Here is a 26,036-nt window from a genome sequence, read left to right as displayed (position 1 = left end):
AAACATTCACAAAACACTTTTATGTTTATGGTCATCATAAATCCCCATTAAATGAGGAAGTACTTAAGGAAGGAAGGAAGGAAGGAAGGAAGGAAGGAAGGAAGGAAGAAAGGAAGGAAGGAGGAAGGAAGGAAGGAAGGAAGGAAGGAAGGAAGGAAGAAAGAAAGGAAGAAAAGAGAAAGAAAAAGTTATCAGTAAGATTGTGATCTGAAGTATATGCTAACTAGGAGCTTCTACATTGGGAAATATACAATTCAGAATCATTTACTCCCTTATAGTCCCATAGTATTTTGTCCCTTCTTGTAGCACCTAAAGTAGTCTGATATGCTGTTCTCAGTTAGCCTCACCCCTTTTTCATCATTGCTCCCATTAATTGTGAACTCAGGGAATGGGACTTGATTCCTTTTTAACCTACAGATTCCTGTTCTGCTCTGGGCTGTACACATTGGAACCATCATTATTTTTATGAAAAGTCTAAAGAGAGATTCTCTAGGACAGCTTGTTAGAGCTCAAGACAATTGTGTACTAAGTATATTAGGTTGAACCACTCACCATCATCTACAATGGATCCAAAACCTGTGACAAATACACTTGTTTTAGGTGGCAACTTTATAGATGAATCTGGGAGGCAAACTCTCTGGACTATATTTGAAAACTCAACTCGGTTGGTAAGCTGAGCCAAGGCAATGTCATTTTCATTTGTTTCCCTATGGTAATTTTCATGAAGGATAATTTTCCCCAGGCTTCGTTGTACTGCAGGTGGTGTAATAGTTGTACCAAAAGTAGCAATCCATTGACTTGGGTCTTTATTTCTGCAAAGAAAATCACAGGGTAAGATTTGTGATGCTTACCTGTGTCATCTAAAAAAGATTGAGACTGTATTTCTCGCAACTATTGGGATTATGCTCCTGAAAAATCTCTCTGGTGAGAGAATTTGCAGTTGTTGGCCTTAAGGCAGAGAGTTTAAAATATTAATGAGACAAATGCGAGTACAAAAGCTCTTAAAGATATTTTGGAATTTCCATGCTTTGTTTAGATTAATAATAGTAATGGGTATTTTATAATTAATTGTCAATCTTCTAATTCCTTGTTCATTAAAAACTCTTCAGATTCTCTTTCTTCTATAATTTCAATGAAATGTGTAGAAAATCATTTTGTTTTGGGTAATATGGATAGTAGGAGGCATTTTCCCTGTGTATCAGATACTTCATCCATTCTAACTTTATGACTCACTTGTTGGCTCTTGTTTCTGGGTCTTACCATGATCTTTGGGACAAAGTATAATCTGGCCTGCTTCACAAACCCTCATGTGTATACAGGTTTGTTTTTTTGCCCTCTTCCCATACACAACCCCAATATTCAAGGGCTAAGCAGATTTAACTCCATGTCAGGCTGTTAGAGGTTCTTTCCTACCCCCCAATCCCTTTGATCTGACTTTCTCAGTCTTAGTATTTTTCAGGCTCTCCCTTCACACAGAAGTTTTTCTCTCTCACGAGCTTGTATTACAAGGAAATTCTGTCTAGTCCTATTATCTCTTTACCTCCCTATTTGCCCTCAAAGTCCAGTTCCCTCTTTTTCTAATTATTCCTGTGAGGAATGACTAGAAATACTGTATATATAAACTTGAAATTCTCTATGTAAAGGAAACTTATGTAGAAGGAAATCACACAGAGGAGAACTCATAAAGGGGATTTCCTCATTCATACAGGATTACAATGCTGGTGAATCATAAACTTCTTAGTGAAAAACCAGAAATATCAGTAATTTTCAAAGTACTCTGCACTGCTTCAGGATGAGCAGGACTGGTGGGTGTGGGAGTGGGGAGGGGGAGGGGGAGGAAAGGGACATGGTGGGGAGCTGGAGATCGGGAAGGCTGTTTTACTTATTTATACTTTAAAGGAATGTTTTATTTGATGCAGAAATCTTAGGGCTGAAGATTTCTATTGAAAACTAGAATTCTGGTAGATAAGAAGACATATGTGATTTCAGTCCTTAAGGAACTCATAAACCAATTGAGTATATCAAATAGAGATACCCTATCCCGGGAGGCCTGAGTGGCTCAGTTGGTTAAGTGACTGATTCTTGATTTCAGCTCAGATCATCATCCCATGGTTTGTGAGTTCGAACCCCACGTTGGGCTCCATGCTGCCAGCACAGAACCTGCTTGGGATTCTTTCTCTCTTTCTCTCTCTGTCCCTTTCCCACCTGATATCTCTATCTCCTTCTCTCAAAATAAATTAATGAACATTAAAAAAATAAATTATAGGAATACCCTATCACTTCATGCATTATGTGCCAGAAAGGAGACCTCATTTAAAAGGCCCAGCTCAATCCATACTTTATGGATAAGGACACTGAAACTCAGAAGTTAAATGGCTTGCCCAGGTATGTGATAGATCCAGCTGGTTAGTGTCAGAGAGAGATGGCCTGGGGCTCCTGACATGCTGTCAAGAACATTTTCATGATGTCAAGGACATCCACACTGGTTCACAAAGGTTGGGATAGTTTTTCATGAACGCCAAGGCACAAAGATTTGTCTTAAACACAATTTTTAAGATTACACTATTTCTGTAGAGAAAATACACTTATAAAATTTTAAAAGCTATTTGGATAATTGTAATATCGTCTTCAAAGTACACTGTATTTTTTCTTCACAACAATATAAGGCATTGTGCAATTACATGAAATTGCACTAGGGAAAGACTCCCAGCAGCCTCGAGAACTTACTTGCGGAAGCAGTGAGCTGCTGTGAGCAGCCACGTGTTACTGATGAGGGTGGCTCCGCACTGATGGCCGGAACCTATGAGCTGGAGGCTGGCCTGCCATGGCCACTCGCCTTCCATGGCTGTTTCCCTCCCTTGGACAATCCTCTCAGTAGAGGAGGATGCTGGTAAAGGCATGTTTGAAGATGTCATCCTTATTCCACAGCCTGTCACAGAAATGTATGTTAGCTTGTTTTTGTGAAAAGGGAGAGAAAAGAAGCATATACTGATTTGCATAGGGTGCAGATGCTTTGGTAGTCCATTGTGCCTGCTCTTTTTTTTCTTTAATTTAAATCCAAGTTAGTTAGTTAACATATGGTATAATAATGATTTCAGAAACAGAATTTAGTGATTCATTACTTACATATAACACCCAGTGCTCATCCCAACAAGTGCCCTACTTAATGCCCTTTGCCCATTTAGCCCATCCCTCCACCCAACACCCCTTCAGTAACCCTCAGTTCGTTCTCTGTATTTAACAGTCTCTTATGGTTTGTGTCCCTCTCTGTTTTTATATTAGTTTTACTTCCCTTCCCTTATGTTCATCTGTTTTGTGTCTTAAATTCCACATATGAATGAAATCATGAGATTTGTCTTTCTCTGACTTATTTCACTTAGCGTAATACACTCTAGTTCCATCCATGTTGTTGCAAATGGCAAGATTTCATTCTTTTTGATCACCAAGTAATATTCCATATTCCATATTCCATATACTACATCTTCTTTATCCATTCACCAGTTGATGGACATTTGGGCTCTTTCCATACTTTGGTTGGCTATTGTCAATAGTGCCGCTATAAACATTGGGTGCATGTGCCTGCTGTTCTTTAACCCTTTCCCAGTACTCAGTGTCTGAGGTTAATCTATAGGGATCTTCCTGATCCTGTTGAGGTTCAGAAGAAATATTTACTAACATGTCGAGGCATCCAGTCTAGGAATTAACTTCTGTCTCTCTATATTAAGCATATATGGATGGATACATAGAGAGGTAGATAAAAATTTTATTGAGCATCAAAAAAAAGAAAAAAAGAGAGAGAGGTTAGAGTGGGAGAGAGCCAAAGCATAAGAGACTCTTAAAAACTGAGAACAAACTGAGGGCTGATGGGTATTGAACAGGGCATCTTTTGGGTTGAGCACTGGGTGTTGTATGGAAACCAATTTGACAATAAATTTCATATATTTAAAAAAATAAAAAATAAAAAGGATTTTACACCATGAAAAAAATATATAGAGAGAGATCCTCTGCTACGTGTTTTAGATTTATTTATAGCAAGCCACTTTTCAGATGAGGAAACTGAGCCTTGGAACCAGATCATAAAGTGCTAGAGGTCATCCAGCTGGTAAGTGAACGAGTTGGACATAAAATTAGGAGGATCTACATCAAAGCTTGTGTTCTTGCTCCTGAGAGAGAGCCTAGTACCAAATGCAGGTCATGATTCTCCCTTGACATGAATTTATACACAGTCTTTGCAAGTCCTGAATTTAAACAGTCTTAAACAATAATGACCTTTTTTGGTTTTCTAAAATTTGAAAGACTAGTTTTAAAAAAAAATACAGGAATGCCTAGGTGGCTCAGTCGGTTGAGCATCCAAGTTTGGCTCAGGTCATGATCTCACGGTTTGTGAGTTTGAGCCCCATGCTGGGCTCTGTGCTGATAGCTCAGAGCCTGGAGCCTGCTTCTGACTCTGTGTCTCCCTCTCTCTCTGCCCCTTCCTCACTTGTGCCATCTCACTCTCTCTCTCTCTCTCTCAAAAATAAATAAACATTAAAAAAATTTTTTTAAATCAGATTCCCTGACAAGAAACCCTCAATTTGTTAGAGTTCAAATCAACCTTAAATAAGACTAGAAAGCATATTGATATATTTTATTAATGTGTCTTTCTTTTTTAATTTTAATAAGCTTTCACCCAAGTTGGGGCACAAACTCATGGCTCCAAGAGTCACATGCTTTACCGACTTAGGCAGCCAGGTACCACTATTAATGAATGTACTTTTCAATTATTTATATTTTTATTAAAAATACTAGTTTTTTTTCAAAAAAGAATATTTTTTCAGAAACAGGTTAAAAATAGACGCCTGTAATCATGTTTATAGATTCATTATAATTCCCTCTGAGTTAAATAGCTCCAGTTTAAGGTGACCATGAAATTAAACAGATGGGATCTCTAGGCTAATATATTGGTAGTACCTAATAGATACTTCCTCTCCCAAATTCCTCTTAAAATATGCATGAAAGTAATGCTAATATAAATACTATGTAGTAGTTGTGAGCCAGGCCCTTTATGTACTGTTACATATATTTTCTTTAATTTTCTCAATTCCTATGCTAGGTGTCATCCTCATATTGCAGATGAAAAATCTGAGTCTGGTATTTTTTCAAAGGCAACAGAGCAAAATCACCACAACATAAGGAAAAATAAGAAAAAAATATATATATAAATTCTGGTAGAAACTCCAATAGCCAGTGGGGTTTGAGAACAACTTCTTGGACTATATAAGCTCTAGCTTGTGAACCAGAATGGTGTGGAGAATCCTGGTAAGATGACAAAGCCATTGTCTTACTGCTATGGGGATTCCCCAGTCCAGGAAATTAAGCTACACTGCACTTGTTCCCAGCCAAGCAGATACTATAGGTTAAGCCATCCCACTGTGACTCATAAACTCTTTTCTTCCTATGTATGTATGTATGCAGAAGCCACATTTCTGGCACACCGTCCTGTAGAGAGATATAGGAAAGATGAGAAATTCTATGAAAATGTAGTTAACCTCATGCAGTGGTCTGAATGTGAACCTGTCAAATTTATGTCAAAATCCTAACTCTTAGAGGTGATGGTATTACTAGGTAGGGCCTTTGGAAGGTGCTAAGTCAGGAGGGCAGAGCCCTCATGAATGGGATTAGTGCTTTGGAAGTCTCCAGAGAGATCTCTAGCCCTTCTGCTCATGGCATGATGATTCTTTAAATCCGTGAGTTGGAAGAGGGTCCCCACTGGACCACTCTGGTACCCTGGTCTCACACTTCTAGCCTCCAGAATTGTGAGCAACAAATTTCTGCTGTTTATTAACTACCTAGTCTATGATATTTAGTTACAGCACCAAGAACGGGCTGAGATGCCTCATAAAAAGTATTTAAGCAGTGAAAGGAAGAGCACTGGCATCAGCGAATGCTACATTTGGTGGTGCAAAAGGGGAGACTGATGTAGTTTTCATAAACTCTGCTTGTAAGATCAAACCTTAAGCCTGCATCTTACTGTATAGTATGGTTAGGGACCCCCAAATCAGATGATATAAAAACTCAGAAGACAGACATATTTCTGAAAGTTATCTTCCACAAAAAATTTTAGGAAACATGTTTGTTACCAGCCAAGTTGTGCAAGTAAACATGATCTTAATGTAACAAAAACATATCGGACAAAGGGCTAGTATCCAAAATCTATAAAGAGCTCACCAAACTCCACACCTGAAAAGCAAATAACCCAGTGAAGAAATGGGCAGAAAACATGAATAGACACTTCTCTAAAGAAGACATCCGGATGGCCAACAGGCACATGAAAAGATGTTCAGCGTCGCTCCTTATCAGGGAAATACAAATCAAAACCACACTCAGGTATCACCTCACGCCAGTCAGAGTGGCCATAATGAACAAATCAGGAGACTCTAGATGCTGGAGAGGATGTGGAGAAACGGGAACCCTCTTGCACTGTTGGTGGGAATGCAAATTGGTGCAGCCACTCTGGAAAGCAGTGTGGAGGTTCCTCAGAAAATTAAAAATAGACCTACCCTATGACCCAGCAATAGCACTGCTGGGAATTTATCCAAGGGACACAGGAGTGCTGATGCATAGGGGCACTTGTACCCCAATGTTCATAGCAGCACTCTCAACAATAGCCAAATTATGGAAAGAGCCTAAATGTCCATCAACTGATGAATGGATAAAGAAATTGTGGTTTATATACACTATGGAATACTACGTGGCAATGAGAAAAAATGAAATATGGCCTTTTGTAGCAACGTGGATGGAACTGGAGAGTGTGATGCTAAGTGAAATAAGCCATACAGAGAAAGACAGATACCATATGGTTTCACTCTTATGTGGATCCTGAGAAACTTGACAGGAACCCATGGGGGAGGGGAAGGAAAAAAAAAAAAAAAGAGGTTAGAGTGGGAGAGAGCCAAAGCATAAGAGACTGTTGAGAACTGAGAGCAAACTGAGGGTTGATGGGGGGTGGGAGGGAGGAGAGGGTGGGTGATGGGTATTGAGGAGGGCACCTTTTGGGATGAGCACTGGGTGTTGTATGGAAACCAATTTGACAATAAATTTCATAAATAAATAAAAAAAAAAAAAGAGTCAAGACATGGGAAAAAAAAAAAATGTAACAAAAGCAGCCAAACATAGGAGGGAAAATATGCTGCGAGAAGAGTACACATAACAAAAGAGCTGTCGGTAATCAAATAAAATTGTAGATATCACAGGCATATCATAGCAGATATGAAATCCACATGGAAGAGGAAAAGTAACACCAGACAACTGAGATAAGTGGTTTGGGGGAATACAGAACTGATAAGATCTTTCGGAATGTGGAGGAAAGTGACCTGAACTGGAACTAGAACTAATGATGGATATGGGGAGCAGAAAATGGAATTCAAATAAATCGTTGGTGTTCCTGAGGGAGAAGAAAAAGAAAAATTGGAATGGAAATCAATCATCAAATGTACAATGGAACATTTTTCCAGAATAAGAAAAAAAAAAGTGTACAGATTGAAAACATTCATAATGTCCTAGTCAAAATTCAGTGCAAAATATAATTGTCTAGATTTCTTGACAAAAAACTTAGGATAAAGATTTCCTACATTCATCCAAGAACAAAAAAGTTAACCTATGTAAAAATAAAAAATGCAGCAGCCTTAGACTTTTCCTCTACAACAAAACACTAGAAGAAAACAGAATAATGTGTATAGAATTTTTAGGAGAAAGTGTATGACCCAATAATCCTATAAGAAATTGAGATAAAGGACGGGGCACCTGGGTGGCGCAGTCGGTTAAGCGTCCGACTTCAGCCAGGTCACGATCTCGCGGTCCGTGAGTTCGAGCCCCGCATCAGGCTCTGGGCTGATGGCTCAGAGCCTGGAGCCTGCTTCCGATTCTGTGTCTCCCTCTCTCTCTGCCCCTCCCCCGTTCATGCTCTGTCTCTGTCTGTCCCAAAAATAAATAAACGTTGAAAAAAAAAATTTAAAAAAAAAAAAGAAATTGAGATAAAGGAAATTGAGAGAAGGCAGAAAGTGTACACAGCAGATATTTTAACAAAAATGAAAGAAAACAGAAATTTAACAGGAAAAACCCTAACTAGTTACCACTTTAAAACATTCTCTTGAATTTGAGAGGATATTAAAATAGAAATATTTAAAGAGAATATGAAAATACAATGTTAGGTGGCGTCTGGGTGGCTCAGTTGGTTACGTGTCCAACTAGGTCTCAGCTCAGGTCCTGATCTCACAGTTTGTGGGTTAGATGCCCACGTGGGGCTCTGCACTGATGGCGTGGAGTCCACTTGGGATTCTCTTTCCTCTTTCTCTCTCCGCCCCTCCCCTGCTTGCATGCACACTTTCTCTCAAAATAAATAAATACACCTTAAAATGTTCAAGATACAATGTTAGAAATATAGTCACAAAAAGCATAATATCAAGAAGCTATGAATTTTCTTTTACTACATTCTGCAAGTCATAAAACTTAAAACTGTATTTGGTGTAAATTTATAAACTTAAATGTTTTAAATATTAAAAATAACCAGCAATAAGGGTGTTTGGGCTGCTCAGTCAGTTAAATGTCCAACTTCAGCTCAGGTCATGATCTTGCAGTCCATGAGTTTGAGCCCCACGTCAGGCTCTGTGCTGACAGCTCAGTGTCTAGAGCCTGCTTTGGATTCTGTGTCTCCCTCTCTCTCTCTGTCCCTCCCACACTCACGCTCTGTCTGTCTCTTTCTCTCTCAAAAATAAATAGGCATTAAAAAATAATAACCATTAATAAAACACTAGGTGGTTTACAAAAACGTAAGATGAGCAAAAAAGACTTGATGAATTCTTCTTCTAACTTTTCTGTGACTTTGATTCATTATCTTCGTTATGAAATAGACAGTGGTGGGTTTTGGAACTTACGGCTGTTGAGAAGATTCCTCATCTTTTTGCTGTCGATAGCTGCAATAAACAAAAATTGAATTAGTTGGTCAAAGAATATGTTCCTGTTTATATGTGATTTTGTTCAAATTATCACTAGAAGAAATGCTTATTATCCATCTTTCAAGAGGGCATTAGATTTTTCAGTCAAGGAATATATACATAGCTCAGATCTGATTTGGTCCAAAATGTATAATTTTACTTAGAAATGAAAAGAGAGCATTTTTGTTATTTTCTGATTTTTGCTATGAAATCTGCAAAGGACATTGGGAAAGAATGGTAAGGATAAATATCCCTAATTGCCTTGAGAGCCCTAGCATAATTGGAAGAGGCAACCTCTGATTCCCATGCAGCTGGTGCTCTCTGTATTAGGTGCACCAGACCATGCATGTCAGGCACATGCCTGGTGGCCAGTGTAAAGGGGCAGCTCCAGGGAGCCAAGGGCATCACAGACTCTTCACAGCCCCATTTCTGGCCTTGGTCTATAAACAATAGGAATTCAGTCAATACGAGTTGATGGTCTTCTCTCACTGGGGATTCTTCCTCCTGGTGAATATTGTAGAAGGTTGCTGCTCAGGCAGCAGGAACTAGAGGCATGAAGAAGCTCTGATATACAGCCTGTCCAGGGACACTCTCCCCATACCACTTTATGCCTCCCTTCTGTGACATCTTTTTCCCTTCAAACTTTTCTTCACGTTCTTTTAAGTTCAATTTCATTGCATTTTTTTTTTGGTTTGATGTTTGTTTGTTTTGTTTATTTCTCAGAGAAAATTGAGAGGTATATAACGATTTCCTCAGGAACACTGACTTCTCCACAAGAAGGGATATGAACCCCAAACTGTACTAGAGGTTTTCTGGGCGTTTCACTTCTCTTTATGTAACAGGAGATATATTTGTAGCAGAAGAAAATGTTTGTAGTAGAATTTTGGTTATGGAGTATGGTTATAGAATATAATTATTTGATATTAAAACAATAACCCGTAGGGTAAAAAGTCAGTGTGCATGACCAAGAAGTCTGAAAAATTATTTTTAAAAATATTGGAAAAATTATTTTTTAATTGTAAAAAAAAATCCCTTTGACATGTCTTTTATGATAGATATTTTATTTTAGCATATATGATCATGCATTAGGAGAAATTATATTATCAGGAATTGAAATTTAATTTGAGATTGCCCTTTATGGAATGCTGAAAAATATCATCTTTTACTTTGGAATATAATTGATTAACACTTAAGGTAGATAGTACACTCTTCATTCTATCTAATTCATGAAAGTTGTCATTACTGTGTGTGAGGATCCTATCTCAAAATGGATTTTAAGGGGGTTTCCTGATTTCTAAAAACAGAGAAATCAACTTTAAATAATCTTTTTCTTAAATTCATGGATACTTTAACGGGAACAGACTTTCTGGTCCAAAGGGCAAATCAGGAATTCTGCCTTTGGTGTACTTAATCAGAACAATGAACAGAACCAGAGCACCTACCACATGTGAGACATCTGCTAGTGTTTGTGGGGAGGGGGTAAGGAACTAAAAAGCCACAGTACTCGACCATGAAACTTATCATTGGAACCCCATGGTTATGCATCTCAGTTTAGATTCCAACTAGCTAAAGGTAGTTTTAATTTCTTAACATCTTTATTTTTGTCTACTTTTGGGGGAAAACAAAATAACTTTTTTGATTTTATTTTGTGAGGAATAAAGGAGGAAATGAACAAAACATTGTTTTAAGTTGGAAATGATCCAGAGAACTTCTTCATAGATCATGGCAATGGTTCTTCCTACAGTGGTAAACCTTTCTAAAGATGTTGGTTTTCTTGATACTATAGGCGCTCATCCCCAGAACTGACCTGTAAAGATCTCTGGGAGACAGAACACCTGTGCTTTAATTTTGGCCCCCAAGGCTTGCTAATGCCCTGTCTTATATCTTCCTTGAGGCTCAGATTCCTTACAGTGGTGAAAATAATACTTTCCCTCTCATGCTTTTGCAAAGATCCAACATGATACATGGGAAAAATTTTAGAAACCTTAGCAAAACACCTAATCAAATATGAAAATAAATTCCAAAATTAAAATTTGCCTTATAGTGAATTTATATTTTAGATTTACATTGCTATATCAGTGGTGAAGTCTTAAAATGGGAGTAGACATTGATCTAAATTCTTATGAAAAATAAAGAGGATTGCCAAGGAACCACAAAGATGATAAAAGGACTTACATGTGAGCGTGAATGATGATTTGTTTATAGTCAGAGGCAACTGTTTTGTCTTCAGACTTTGATATAAAATCCTCTCAATTTTTTTCTTGATTTGCTCAGCACTATCAGTAGATGGGTATCGAAACATAAGCACCATAAGGATGTTCATACCTTGTTCATCTGGACTAAAGAGCAAAAAAGCAGATAAATAGAGATAATAACAACAAAGCCACCTCTCTAATTATTAACTATTTTTACCTATTAAGATTCCCACTAAATTTTTAAAAATGGATGAAATATGTGTGTATCAGATTTCTAAATTATCTCCAGAAACGCTGAGTAGGATACAAAGCTGGAAAAAATTGTTCTTTCTCCTTAATTAGGTCACAGTCTGCAGGCGGTAGTGAAAGGAAGACATGTTCATGAAATCATGCTTTATATGCACTTAAACAATTTGCTTTTGAAGACATTATAAGCCACGGTAACCAACACCATTTTTCAGTAGTGGTGTGGCAAAGACAATGCTTTGTGCCCACGAAACCCAGTTACCTTTGCCTCCTGACCACAGGGCTAAATTTCATTCCCTAGCCTCCTTTGCAGTTTATTGTAACTCTAGTGAATTCTGTGGGCAGAAATTATGTATCCCACTTCCAGCCTGGCCCCTGAAAACTTCCCATACCACCCTCCCTGCTTTCACTCTTCCTGGATTTGCCAACCGGATACCAAAGATCTAGTGGGCAATTCCATTCTGCAGTCCTTCCCAGTACCCATGTCCCCTGTGGCCACTTCTGACTCTTTGGACTATGTCATGGAAATGAAGTAAACCTTTATTGTGTTAAGTTATTTATGTTTTGGAATTTGATAGTTTACGTATGTTTGGTAAGTAGATAATTAGAGAAAGCACTTATTAAAATAAATGTTTTGATAAGAGGTTCAAAGATATGCATTTATACCATGTATAGGTCTAGAAAGCCTCTAGTTACCTTTTGAGAATGAATTTCACCTTGAAACATATAAAGAATCAAAGTAGGAAGGAAGGAGAGAGAAAGTAAAGTAAGAAAGGAACAAAAGTGGAAGAGAGGAGAAGAAAAGACAGGTTCTCCTTAACCACAGGTATTTTTATCGTCAAGAAATGAAGCAGACTACTACGTATTACATGTATTTATATTTGTATATTGATTGATAGCCACCGAAAAATTTTAAAATTTTTCACCAAAATGGGTAGAAAACAAGATACATTATTTCAGTAAATGCTAAGCCTTTTGGACATCATATTAAAAAGTATATACTAATTATTAGATGGATTCTAATAATTTGTTTGAGACTCATATGTATGTTTAATTTATGCATACTGCCTCTCATCCAAAAATAAAAATGAAAAGGTATTAGAGATAATAATAAAAATGCAATGGCATTAAAGAAAAATGTTACTGCAGAGAGAGTCATAGTCTGATTATTGGATAGCCTTACAAAGAGGATAACCAAAAAGAGCTCATCTAAATTCTACTTAGCCCAGTACCAGTGCCATTCTTCCCCTTCCAGCGTCTAATGACTGGCATTGCCTCCAGACATATTCCTGTCATGACTGGGAAATGTCTGTGCACCATAAGCTGACTGCTCAGGGTTTATGAAATCTTTGTGTTCCTGTAAAGATTTTCCCAAGGGAGCTGGGCAGTCATGTTGATCAAGTACTTCTTAAAGATACTGGCTTGAAGTTGCAAACTACGTATACATACCTCAGTCTGATAACATGAGATTTGATAAACCGACCTCCTCCAGAAGAATGTCGAAATATCCTAGACATCTGATTAGAATAATTAAACAATAGAAGTATTAGTCATAAGAAAAATGTTACTCCTTTGTCTTTTCTAGAGATTTGAGGCAAAAATAAGAATTTTGTTTTTTTCCCAGACAGGAACTGGTTTATCACAGTGGTAAGACTAAAAGAGGTTCTAATTTTTGCAGAACTGAATAACTTTAACAAAACTATATACTTTTGTTCAGCTTCTGTAAAACAGGATAACAACAATATCTACCTCAGAGTTGTTTTGAAGATTAAATGAAATAATGTTTCACACATTTCACACCTTGCCCGTCATATAGCAAACTATTGATAATGTTCATTTGATCATTGTCAAATGAATTTAAGTATCTGTGCTATTTTTAAAGGAAGCATCCTCACTTTTAAGAAAGCCCATCCTAAGTTTGTGGTATTTCCAAATATGGCATCCAGTCCATTGTTTGTTTCAACTCTTTGCTTTCTCTTAAGATTTTTTTTAATGTTTATTTACTTTTTGAGAGAGAGAGAAAGAGACAGAGCCTGAGCTTGGGAGGGGCAGAGAGAGAGGGAGACACAGAATCCAAAGCAGAATCTAGGTTCCAAGCTGTTATGACAGTACAGGGCCCGACGCGGGGCTCTAACCCATGGACCATGAGATCATGACCTCAGCCGAAGTTGGATGCCCAACCGACTGAGCCACCCAGGCACCCCTCAACTCTTTGCTTTCTTAAATAATTATCCCATTACTAGAGCATTTGACATAATAAGTAAGGACGTGTCATTTGACTCTGACACCCTCACTTGTTAGTCATCTTTCCGTGGCAGGCAGGCTTCCAACTGGTACCAGGTTCGGAAATAAGTTTCACCACACTCCATACCATCAGCATTTTATTACTCAGCTTCTCCAGCCTGAGCCATTGAAGGATTTGAATGTTCAGTGAGCTGATTTCCTGGGACCTAATTCCCAAAAGACTGTTGAGGCACTGCCTCACAGTAAAAAGCACTGGACTGAGCGTCAGAAATTAGAAATTCCAGGTCCACATAAGTTTACAGAAGGCCCACCACCATGGTAAATCTTTCCCCTCAAATACTACATCCACTGGGAAGAGGGGATATTGTCTCCCTCTCCACAAGATTTCTCCCTCTCCTTGATGCCTTTAAACTAATAACAATGCTCAATAGATTTTACCTACTCAGTATTGAATCTCTCTCCTTTCCTCCAACTCCACGGCTGTAGTCTAAAATCAGCTCCTTTGAAACTTGTGCCTGGGTCTCTGCAGCATCCCCTCACTGGCACGTTTATGTGGTTCTACTCTGTCTTTTCTCCCCTCAGTTGTTCCCCCACAATAGTACCAACCGGAGTGATAGCCCCAAAGTGCAAATTTGAGGATGTGATCCTCCCACTTCAAGCCCTCTGTCTCCCTCAGCATGAGCTCTGCAATCTTATCCCTTCAGTGGCCCTTGAGCCATCCCTACCTTCAAAGCCTATCTTTTCATCTACTGAGTTACTTGCTCTGTCCTAATCCCACTAGACTGATTCACACCTCTATGGTTTTGCACATTTCATTTCCCTCTTTCTACAATGCACTTTTTCCCTCTGCAATTCCTTTAATTACAGTTCTGATACTATTCAGGCTCTCCAGTGACAAATAAGTTATCTTTGACTTGCCCTCCTCAAAGTTCAATACTCCTTTATTTGGGCCACCCCAGCAACTTGCACATGAGGCTGCTATAGCAATTATCACACCCGTTTACAATTGTGGCTTTCTCACTGTAGACTGTGAGCTCTATGATGGTAGGGAGTGTGTCTGATTCATCTTTGTATTTCCAGTGTTTGGAACACTGCCTGGCCCACAGTAAACACTCAATGCATGTTTGATGAATTATGGTGAAAATCCATGAATGAATAAATGAATTAAAAATCAGCAATATGGTAAAGGGAAGAAGAGAATAGCACATTGTTTTGTTTTATCTGCAAATCTTATTGCAAAGTAGAAGTAGAAATCCTTTGAGGCACCGGGGTGGCTCATTTGGTTAAATGTCCGACTTTGGCTCAGGTCATGATCTTGTGACCCGTGAGTTGGAACCCCATGTCGGGCTCTGTGCTGACAGCTCAGAGCCTGGAGCCTGCTTTGGAGTCTGTGTCTCTAGCTCTCTGCCCCTCCACCACTCAACTCTGTCTTTCGCTCTCAAGAATAAATGAACATTAAAAAAATTAAAAATTTTTCCAAAAAGTAGAAATCTATGGGAATATAAAGCAAGGTGGGAGGCAGGAGACTCTAGTGGTCACCCCCCTTTTGTATTGTCATTCCAAGGGTTTGGATCAGTTTTGAGTTATGTCACTTATGATTTCACTAAGCTTCTCTGAATTCATTTTATTTTCCTATATCAAGTAACCTGGAGAAAAATATGATTTTAAGGTCTGCAACAATTTACATAAATGTCCCCTGAAATTTTGAACTGTGCACATAATGGCAGTAGGGGAAAGGATCAGGATTCTGTCATATCAGACAGATATAAGAAAGTACTAAGAATCTGTTCAAACTAGAATGTTATTGTTAACAAGCCTATCATCTCCTGAGGAGTTGACCTCTGTTTAAAAATGGGTACAGTACAGGATTGATGTGACCACAAATAATAGTTTACATGTACTAAAGTCCATACTACACAGTATACATTGACCCAATTCCTTTGTTTAAACCTCACACCATCTTGGGAGTAAAGTATTTTTAAAATGCTCATCATCCTCATTTTGAAGATTAAAAAAAAAACTGGATGAGGACACTTAAGTACACTGGTCTGAGGTGGCATAGGAAATGCTGATTCTGGTATTTGAACTCAGGGAATCTGGCCCTAGATCTGGTGTTCTCAAGTATATTAAGTAACACTGACAACTCTGAGCGATTTATATAGCTGATGACAGATGTTCAGGTTGGTGGAAGTAGAGAGGTCCTGGGGCAAGAAACTTTTAAAGAAGACCTCAAATACATCTTTTATGTCCTGCATCTAAACCTTATAAAAGATCATCTCTTGGGAGGTTGCTTTTTTTTTTCTGCTTCTGAAAAATGGTTCCTTTTCAGACACCTAATCATTATTGTAAGCAAATTCTAGAGAAAATTAACTTATGTTTATATTTTTCTACTGAAAACTCAGTAATACTACATTTAGTCCAAATTGCAAAAACAAATTGTATCTTTCCCTTTTCATGTCCAAATCAAAGAATAGTTGTTGTTGTTGTCGTTGTTTTTTAGAGATTATTCTATTTAAAACAAGATAGAGGTTAAGCTAAAATGGGGGGAAAGTTCACCTTAAAATCAGATCCCACTTGTAGTCCTCGGCTTGAACTCCAGCATCAAAAAGCAAAATGACGTGTTTGAAACAATACGTGTGACTCTGACTAATAGGACATCCAGTTACTATCTTTCACAAGCTTGAGCTTGCACCTTCCCTCTGGCTGGGAACTGCATTCAGATTAAGTCCTCATAAAGATCAGTAGTTACTGGATGGCACCTAGGGAATCCCTTTCCAGGTCCACCCACGAAAATAAGTCAGGCAAGTTTAAAGATTTTCTGCTACTGTCAGGGGAATATATAATAACAGAGGGTGAATACACCAATAAAACAAATCCTTTGTCCCTTTCCTCTCCAAGAAAACTTCCTCTTAGCTTAAAAGAATTTTTCCTTCCTCTGAACTCCTGGAATACCTTTCATTCACATCATATATATTTGACAACTACATTCTGTACTGTGGAAGCTTTCATATTACCAAATCATCTTCTTGTCTAATTTTTCAGTTTGTATTCTTTTACATGCACAGAATTTTATACATAAACTATATTATAAACTACAATAAGCAAGAAACTGTGCTATTCAAATCTTGGCATTCTTCATAGTCTTACACAAAATAGGTACACAATAACATTTTCATTAACTGATTGATTCTCCAGCTGTGGTTAATCATAAACAACAGTGTGAAGAAAAAAAAATGCTGGCTTTTGCATCTCTTCATGTCTTTTTCACTATATTCTGTCCCCTTCCTTTTTTTTCTCATTTACTTATTCATTCAACACAATGGATCAAGAGTTTTCTATGTTTAAGGCACTGTGACAACACTGGATAAAAATTAGTAAATGAGGTACCTGGGTGGTTCAGTTGACTAGGGTTCAACTCTTGTTTTTGGCTCAGGTCATGATCTCACAGTTCATGAGTTCAAGCCCCGCATCAGGCTCTGTGCTGACAATGCGGAGCCTGCTTGGGATTGTTTCTCTCCCTCTCTCTCTGCACCTCCCCCTTGTGCTCGCTCTCTCTCTCTCACAATAAATAAACATTAAAAATTAGTAAATAAAAAGTTGTGGTCCCTGAACTCATAGAATAGAGGGACAGCAATAAGCAAAAATAAATTAATTACAAGAGGCAACTCATATAGTTAAATAAGATAGTTTTATGGTTGGAGGGTCTATAATATGTAAGGGTTTTCCAAGGAGGGACATTTAAGTGAAATCTAAAAAATCAGAAAGAGTAAGCAAGAGCAAGATCATGGGACAATCTTCCAGGTAGAAGAAATAGAATGTGCAGACCATCCCCCACCCCTCAAAAAAAAAAAAAAAAGTCAATATGATAGAGAACAGTGAGAAAGGAGAGTGTAGAAATTGGAGGAATAGTCAGAGGCAGAGCATTAAGCTCCTTAGACGACTTTGTAAAAAGCTTGGATTTTATTATAAGTACATAAAATGACTTATTCTAAGCCACTTATGAAATTTTAACCAAAATAAAACCTATCGTATGGGGTTTTTATTTTTTTAATTTTATTTATTTTGAGAGAGACAGAGACCGTGTGAGTGGGGGAGAGGCAGAGAGAGAGGGAGACATCCTCTGCAGGCTCCGCACTGTCAGCACAGAGCCTGATGGGGGGCTCAAACTCATGAAACCATGAGATCATGACCTGAGCCTAAACCAAGAGTCAGACACTTAACCAACTGAGCCACCCAGGTGCTCCTAACATCTGGTAGCTATGTAGACAAATATTAGAGGTTGCTATGTAGACAGATATTAGAGGGAGCCTGAGTGGAAGCAATGATTATGGTGAGCTGGCTATATGAATGATTATCTAGGTCCAGGATAGAGATAGTGAATTAGAAGTAGAAACATCAAATGTGAATGGATTAGACATGAGGATAAGGAAAAATAGTATTCTAGCAACTAGACGGACAGTGATGCCATTTATTGAGTGGAAAAATGTAGGAAAGAGAGTGAGAAGGCAACAACTTTCAAAAACTGGATTTAGTTATAACTTCAAGATGCCTGTGAGAAATCCATGTGGAAATGTCAAGTAGACCATTGAACGTACAAGTCTAGGGTTCAGAGATATCTGGGTTAGAGATAAGTTTTTTTAGAATTAGAGTTATTGTATACCCATTGGTACTTCCCCCTTTTTTTTTTCTGCTAAGAGATCCCTGCTTGCCTACAGAGAACTCATTCCATATGATCCAGTTGAAATTAAACTTGCCCCTTCTCCCACCTAACACAAGGTGGCACAGGTTTACTCTCTTGGTCACAGTGATTACTGAAGGGTTGAGGAGGTATTCCAACTTTAGCCAACTATATTGATTCTTCAAAATTTCCTTCAAGGACTATTATGGAAAAATTTCTTTTCTTGCTTCAGTTAATAACCTGGTGAATATAGAATATATGAATATAGAATAAATGTAAGCTATTTTGTCTGCCACATGGAGAATAATAATAATAGCTTGAAGACATTGTTTGAGCCTCTGAATCCCACCATATCTGAAGTCAAATGAATCTCTAGGTTTTCCCACAGTCTTCTCTCCCTCCCTCCCCCCCCCCCCCCCCCCCCCCTCCCCCCCTGCTTTCCTTCCTTCCTTCCTTCCTTCCTTCTGTTTGACTTGTTAATTGGGTTTCTGGTACTTTCTACCCAAAGTGTTCCATTTATTATGGGAATAGGAATTTACAGAGCAACAGAGCAACAGAAGAAGAAGAAGCAAAGTCAGGATCATATCTCAGATGATCTGGAGGCCTTGCCAATGGGAATTATATGTCTATAATCACTTAAACAAGGAAATATTTTTTTTCCTCTTTCTTAAGGAGTTTCTTAAGAAGCTGAAATGACTTACAGATGATGAATTGTGGTAAAAGATGAAATGTAGCATAGTTGTTCCCTATCTAAACTGCATTTACTGGGAAGGTGTACTCATAATCCAGTTTCTAGAAATATTGATTGGTAACAGCTTACACCTGCACTTCTCCAGAGGCCTGCCTTGTCTAGCCTGAGCACCTCACTTATTGATGTCTGGGAGCTTATGCTCCACCTTACCTGGACAGCTCTAATTGGTATAACATAAATAGCCCAACCCTCTTACCTCTGGGTGCAATCACCTGTGAAGTAATTTAGTAATAATCTTTTGGATTATTCTGAGCATTGATTTTCAAAGTGAAGCTAATGATTCATAGAGGATGTGAAAAATATTAGAACTTCTATTTATATTTATTTTTCAATTAAAAAAAAAACAAGTTTTCAGAGCACTGGCCCTAATGTGTGGAATGTTTCCAAGAGTGCACTGATTAATTACCTAACATCTCCAAGGGGAAAGTGAAGATCAGTCTGTGTTAGAATATCTAGCTGAGTGCTAGTCTTAGAAAAGGTACACAGTAATTCCTTGCTGCATTGCATTGAATTAAATAGTCACTCTTCAGTGACTTTTTAACATAATTAAACTAGCAATTCTTAGAATGAAAACAATTATTATCTTGTTTTAATTACTATATTAGTTATTTTTTAAACTCTGCCAAAAACAATGGAGCACACGTCAAAATATAAATCTGTTTTCTAAACAAAACAGTTTTGTGGCAAACCCTACCACATATCTTGCTCTGGCATTTCAGATGGGCCTTGGGGCAGAGAATGACATTAGAGAAAATAACTAGCGTAAATTTTTTTTTTTTTTTTTTTTTTTGCTGAACCTAATATTGGAGCACCTAAATATATAAAATAAATATTAACAGAAATGTAGGGAGAAATTAGCAGCAATACAATAATAGAGAATTTCAATAACCCACTTGACACACTGACTAGATCATTCAGTCAGAAAATCAATGCAGAAACAGTAGAGTTGAACACAATAAATTAAATGACCTAAAAGACATATACAGAACATGCCCTACAATAACAGCAGAATACACATTTTTCTCAAGTATGCATGGAACATTCTCTAGGATAGATCATATGTTAGGCTATAATCAAATTTCAATAAATTTAAGAAGATTGAAATATCAGTTATCTTTTCTGATCACAATGGTATAAAACTAGAAATCAATAACAATAGGAAAATAAGAAAATTCACAAATATGTGGAGATAAAACAACACATTCCTGAGTAAGCAATAAATCAAAGAAGAAATCAAAAGCAAAAACATCTTTAAAAAAGCAAAAAAAATCTTGAGACAAATTGAATATTAATATACAACATACCAAAACTTAAGTGATACATAAAAAGCAATTATAAGAGGGAAGTTTATAGTGATAAACACCTACATCAAGGAAGAAGAATCTACAAGAAAAAACCTAACTTTATACCTCAAGGAACTGGAAAAAAAAAATAAAAACTAAGCCCAAAGTTAGCAGAAGGAAGGAAATAGATCAGAGCAGAAATAAATGAAATAGAGACCATAAAAATAATACAGAAGATTAATAAAACCAAGAATTGGCTTTTGGAGAAGTTAAACAAAATTGACAAACCTTTAGTTAAACTAAGAAACAAAGAGAGAAGACTCAAATAAGTAAAATCAAAAATGGAAGAGGAGACATTACAACTGATACACAGAAATAAAAAGGATCGTAGGAGACTGCTATGAACAATTACAAGCCAAAAATTCGATAACATGGAAGAAATAGGTATATTCCTGGAAACATGCAACCTATCAAAACTAAGCCATGAAGATACAGGAAATCTTTAAAGACCAATAACAGAAAGGAGACTGAATCAGTAAACAATCTTGCAACAAAGAAAAGTACAGGACTAGATGACTTTGCTGGTGAACTCTACCAAACATTTAAAGAAGTAATACCAATCACCTCAAACTCTTCCAAAAAGCTGAACAGGAAGAAATACTTCTAAACTAATTATATGAGGCCAGCATTACCTGATACCAGAACCAGAGAAGACTATAGGAAAAGTACAGGCTAATATTCCTGATGAAACATAGATGCAAAAACCCTAAACAAAATGCTAGCAAACCAAATTCAACAACACATAAAAGGATCATACACCATGATCAAGTAGGATTTATCCCTGAAATACAAGAATGGTTCAACATAAGTACATTGATAAATGTAACACACCACATTAACAGAATGAAAAATAAAAATCATATGATCATCTTAATGGAGACAGAAGAAGCATTTGATAAAATTCAACATCCTTTCATGAGTAAAAACTCTTAACAAATTAGGCATGTACCTTAACATAGTAAATGTCATATATGACAAGCCCATGGCTAACATCATATTCAGTGCTGAAAAGCTGAAAGCTTTTCCTTTAATCAGAAACAAGGCAAGGATGTCCATTCTCACCACTTCTGTTCAACCCAGTGCTGAAAATCCCAGCTATTGACGAAAACAAAAATCCCAGGTAAGAGAAACAAATAAAAGGCATCCAAATCAGAATTGAAGAAGTAAAATTCTCTTAACAAATGACATGATCTTACAGTAGAAAACCCTAAAGATTACACGTTTCCTCCCCACACACCTCACAAACCTGTTAGAACTAATCAATGAATTCATTGAAGTTGGAAGATACACAATCAAAATACAAAAGTCAGTCACATTTCTATACACTAATAATGAACTATCTAAAAAAGAAATTAAGAAAATAATATAATTTTCAATAGCATCAAAAACAATAAAATATGTACTAGTAAACTAGTAAACTTAACCAAGGAGGTGAAAGATTTGTACACTGAAAATGATAAAACATTGATAAAAGAAATTGAAGAAGACACAAATAAATGGAAAGATATCTTGTGTTCATGGATTAGAAAAATTAGTATTGTTAAAATGCCCATTCTACCCAAAGCAATCTACAGATTCAATATAATACCTATCAAAATTACAATGGCAATTTCCCACAGATAGAAAAACAATCATAAAATTCATATTGAACCACACAAGACCCTGAATAGCCAAAGCAATCTTGAATAAGAACAAAGCTGAGGGCATCACACTTCTTGAATTCAAATTATATTACAAAATTATAGTAATCAAAACAGTATGATACTGGCACAAAACCCAATATGTAGACTAATAGAAAAGAATAGACTACCCAAAAATAAAACCATGCATATATGGTCAACTAATCCTTGGCAAGGTCACCTAGAATACAAAATGGGGAAAGTATAATCTCTTCAATAAATGGTCTTAGGAAAACTGGTTTTTCACATGCAGAAGAATGAAATTAGATCCTTATCCTACTCCATATACAAAATGGATTAAAGTCTTACATTTAAGACCTGAAGCCATGAAACTCCTAGAAAAAAAACATGGAGAAAAAGGCCCTTGACACTGGTCCTGGCAATGATTTTTTGTATACGACACCAAAATCAGATAAATAAATAAATTAATTAATTAATTAATTAATTAATTAAATAAGCCAAAAATAAACAAGTGGGATTACATTAAATTAATAGCTTCTGCATGGCAAAGGAAACCATCAACAAAATGAAAAAGCAACCTATGGGATGAGAGAAAATATTTGCAAATCATATAGTCGATAAAGGGTTAATATCCAAACTATAAGCAATGACAAAAAAAGAGCTTTTACTACTAAATCTAACCAAAGATGAATAAGACCTTTAAGAAAAACACGTTAAAGCTTTATTGAAATATAGTAAATATGGGTAAATAAATGAAGATATCAATTATTTCTCTAAATCTCTCAATTTGAAGCAATCTGAATAAAAATCCCAATATAAATGTTTGTATGTGTGCATATGTGTGTATTATTTGATATGAAAAGAAAAGGGTTAAGAATAACTAAGACATACCTGAAGAAGATGGTGATAAATTCAGGTGTACTGGGTTGAATGATGGCCCCCTAAAAAGATATGTCTAAGTCTGGGAACATGTGAATGTGATCTTATTTGGTAGAATCTTTGCAGATCCTATGTTAAGGATTTCAAGATAAAACCAATGTGGTTTTATCCAGGAAAATCCTGAATCTAATGATTTTAATTTAATAATCCAATGCCTTTATTGGAGTGGAGAAGCACAGAGCAAAAGGTCAGGTGAAGATGGAAACACAGATTGCAGTTATGTAGCTATGTCAGGGAATGCCTGAACCTACCAGAAGCTGAAAGAGGCAAATAAAGATTCTTCCCTAGAACATTTCAAGGAGCCCAGCCCTGTTAATACCTTGATTTCAGATTTCTAGCCTCCATAACTGTGAGAGAATAAATTTCTGTTATTTTAATCCACTAGTTTTTGGTAATTTGGTACAGCAACACTAAGAAACTAATACAACCAGTATCAACACTTACTGTCAAACCGCAGAGGTTAAAACATTGTGGTACTGACACAATGCAAAACAAGCTGATCAATGGAACAGATTAGAGAGCCCAGCAACATCCAGATTCACATATGGAAACTTGATTTGTGGCAGAAATGGCATGGCATATCAGCCAAAAAAAAAAAAGACTGCTCAATCAGTGGTGCTAAGAGAACTGCTTACTCATATGGGGGGGGGGGCGGAAATGAAATTAAATCTCTAAATCAAACACATATGCAAATATCAACTCCATGTAGAATGAATGCTTAAATGCAAAAAGGAAAAAGGATTTTTTTGACAGTGACATCAGTATCAGAAAGGATTTCTTTTACAAACACAAAGGGCACTAATAACAAAAGAATGATGTACGTAACTATATTAAAACTGAGAATACTGTTCATTAAAATATGTTATAAAGAAAATGAAAAGGCAAGTCACAAAATGGAAAAAAGGATTGAATTGAAAGAATTTTTCAATAATATAATGAACAAAGTATTCATTTCCCAAAAATGTTTCTAAGAAAAAATTAAAAACCAAAAATACAAGAAGACATGGTCATATTACACTGTATGTTAACTAAAGAAAAAAGAAAGAAAAAGAAGAGTAATGGGAAAAAAATCATGAGTAGATATTTATAAAGGACAAAATACAAATGATTGCTAGCCACTGGTGAACCTTATTAATAATCAGGAAAATGCAAATTAAATCCACAATGAGTTACCATTTTATACAGATACCAGTTTGGCAAAAGTCAATTTTGTAGAAAATTTTGGTGAGTAGGAAGGGCAAGATGAACTCTCATGCCCTGCTGGTGGTGGTGTAAATGTCTACAAACCCCCTGGAAAACCATTGATAAAAATCTGCTAAAGCTAAGTATTAGCATAACCTATAACCCAGCAAACCATCTGCTTGGTTCATGACCTACGGGAGGCTCTTGCACATGCACTAGGAGTACATGCGCTAAACTGAAAGGATGTTAATTAGCTGCATTATTCAGAATTACAAAGTAGCTCAAATGTTTGTCAATTGCAGAATGAATTAATAATTAGTAGTATATTCTTTTTAGGGCATTCTACACTGAAGTGAAAATAAATGAGCTATAGCTACATGCATCAAAATGGGAAAAATCTCAAAAATATAATGTTGAGTGAAAGAATGAAATCACAGAAGGACATAATATGATTACATTTACATAAAGTTCAAAAGAGGTAAAATTGCATACTATGCTATTTGAGTATGCATAAATAGGTGATAAAACCACAGAATGATTAAATCCAAATTCAAAATAGAAATGTTTAACTATGAAGAAGAGAGAGAGAGAAGAACATATAGAGGTTTCAGAAGTACTGGTAAAGTTCTGAAAATTGGTGGTGGGTTCTTGGATATTCTTTGAAATGTTTTACACACTTTTTTTTTTTTTTTTCAACGTTTATCTACCTTTGGGACAGAGAGAGACAGAGCATGAACGGGGGAGGGGCAGAGAGAGAGGGAGACACAGAATCGGAAACAGGCTCCAGGCTCCGAGCCATCAGCCCAGAGCCTGACGCGGGGCTCGAACTCATGGACCGCGAGATCGTGACCTGGCTGAAGTCGGACGCTTAACCGACTGCGCCACACAGGCGCCCCTTACACACTTTTTAAAGTATGATGATATCCCAACAAAAATGAATGAAATATCAAATATCAAATACCAAGACACATCATTATGAAATTTTAGAAAACAAAAAATAGAGTACAAAATCTTCTAGAGAAAGAAGACATTTCCTTAAAAGAAACACCATCTCTCATCAGCTGCATGTGATAGAGTAAAAAAAATGAAGCAAGGTTTCAGATGGTCTGAAGAGAAGTGATTTTCAATTTAAAGTGTTATATTTGAACTGTTGCTTGAGTGGAACATAGGACTTTTTTCCAACATAAAGTAATTCATAAATGTTACCTCCCATGCACTTTTTTCTTAAGGAAGGTGCTTAAGGACATAACCCACCATATCAAGGAAAATATGGGATTCAAGAAGCAATGGATCTCACATGCTAGAGCAGTCCTGTTTTGACCCAGGTTACCTCTCTGAAGTGGACCTAGAAAGCAATCAGTTCAAATTGAAGCAGAAAGCACAAAGTTTTGAGAAGAATGAAAGAAATAAAGAAATACTGAGACTTTGGACATATCTGAAGATATAGCAAAATGGTGGAGAACTTTAAAAAAATAAGTGAGTTGTATTTAAAATTGCTTCGGGGAGCATTCTTCTTTGAATAGCATAAGAATTGCTGCAACATGATTATTATAAACACTTGTTAAATGACAAACACTATTTAAACAACTATGGAAATGAAAAATACTTTCATTGGTTTTCAATAGTTAGAATCAACCTACATATAGACACATAACTAAATAAAATGCAAATACTTTCCTACATTGTTAATAATTCAGAGAAAGGAAAGTACAATGAGTGAAGGGTTGGAGTGCTAAGGTCATCTTTTAATTGAGCTAGTATTTACAGGTAATCATAAATAATCATACTAATTCAATCTCCTTTCTACAGAGCTATTGCTCTGTTTTTCCAGAATAACTCTCCTAAG

General features: G+C 36.7%; 1 protein-coding gene across 3 annotated transcripts in view; it reads right to left on the bottom strand.

The window, feature by feature from the left end:
* The window catches only part of TMPRSS11F (transmembrane serine protease 11F), a 96,404-nt gene that overhangs the window by 8,496 nt on the left and 61,872 nt on the right, over positions 1 to 26,036 (bottom strand). For all 3 annotated transcript variants that reach the window (XM_040482089.1, XM_040482073.1, XM_040482081.1), the window contains 5 exons: positions 12,863 to 12,930; positions 11,148 to 11,311; positions 8,913 to 8,951; positions 2,728 to 2,929; positions 553 to 812 (listed from right to left, as the gene is read on the bottom strand). In XM_040482089.1, the coding sequence (XP_040338023.1) occupies positions 553 to 812; positions 2,728 to 2,929; positions 8,913 to 8,951; positions 11,148 to 11,311; positions 12,863 to 12,930 (733 nt within the window). The remainder of the gene's footprint in view (positions 1 to 552; positions 813 to 2,727; positions 2,930 to 8,912; positions 8,952 to 11,147; positions 11,312 to 12,862; positions 12,931 to 26,036) is intronic.

Source organism: Herpailurus yagouaroundi, unplaced genomic scaffold (genome assembly GCF_014898765.1).
Source record: "Herpailurus yagouaroundi ecotype Mexico unplaced genomic scaffold, PumYag 28, whole genome shotgun sequence".
NCBI lineage: Eukaryota > Metazoa > Chordata > Mammalia > Carnivora > Felidae > Herpailurus > Herpailurus yagouaroundi.
Note: the sequence above shows the minus strand (reverse complement) of the source record. Positions and strands in the feature narration are given on the sequence as shown.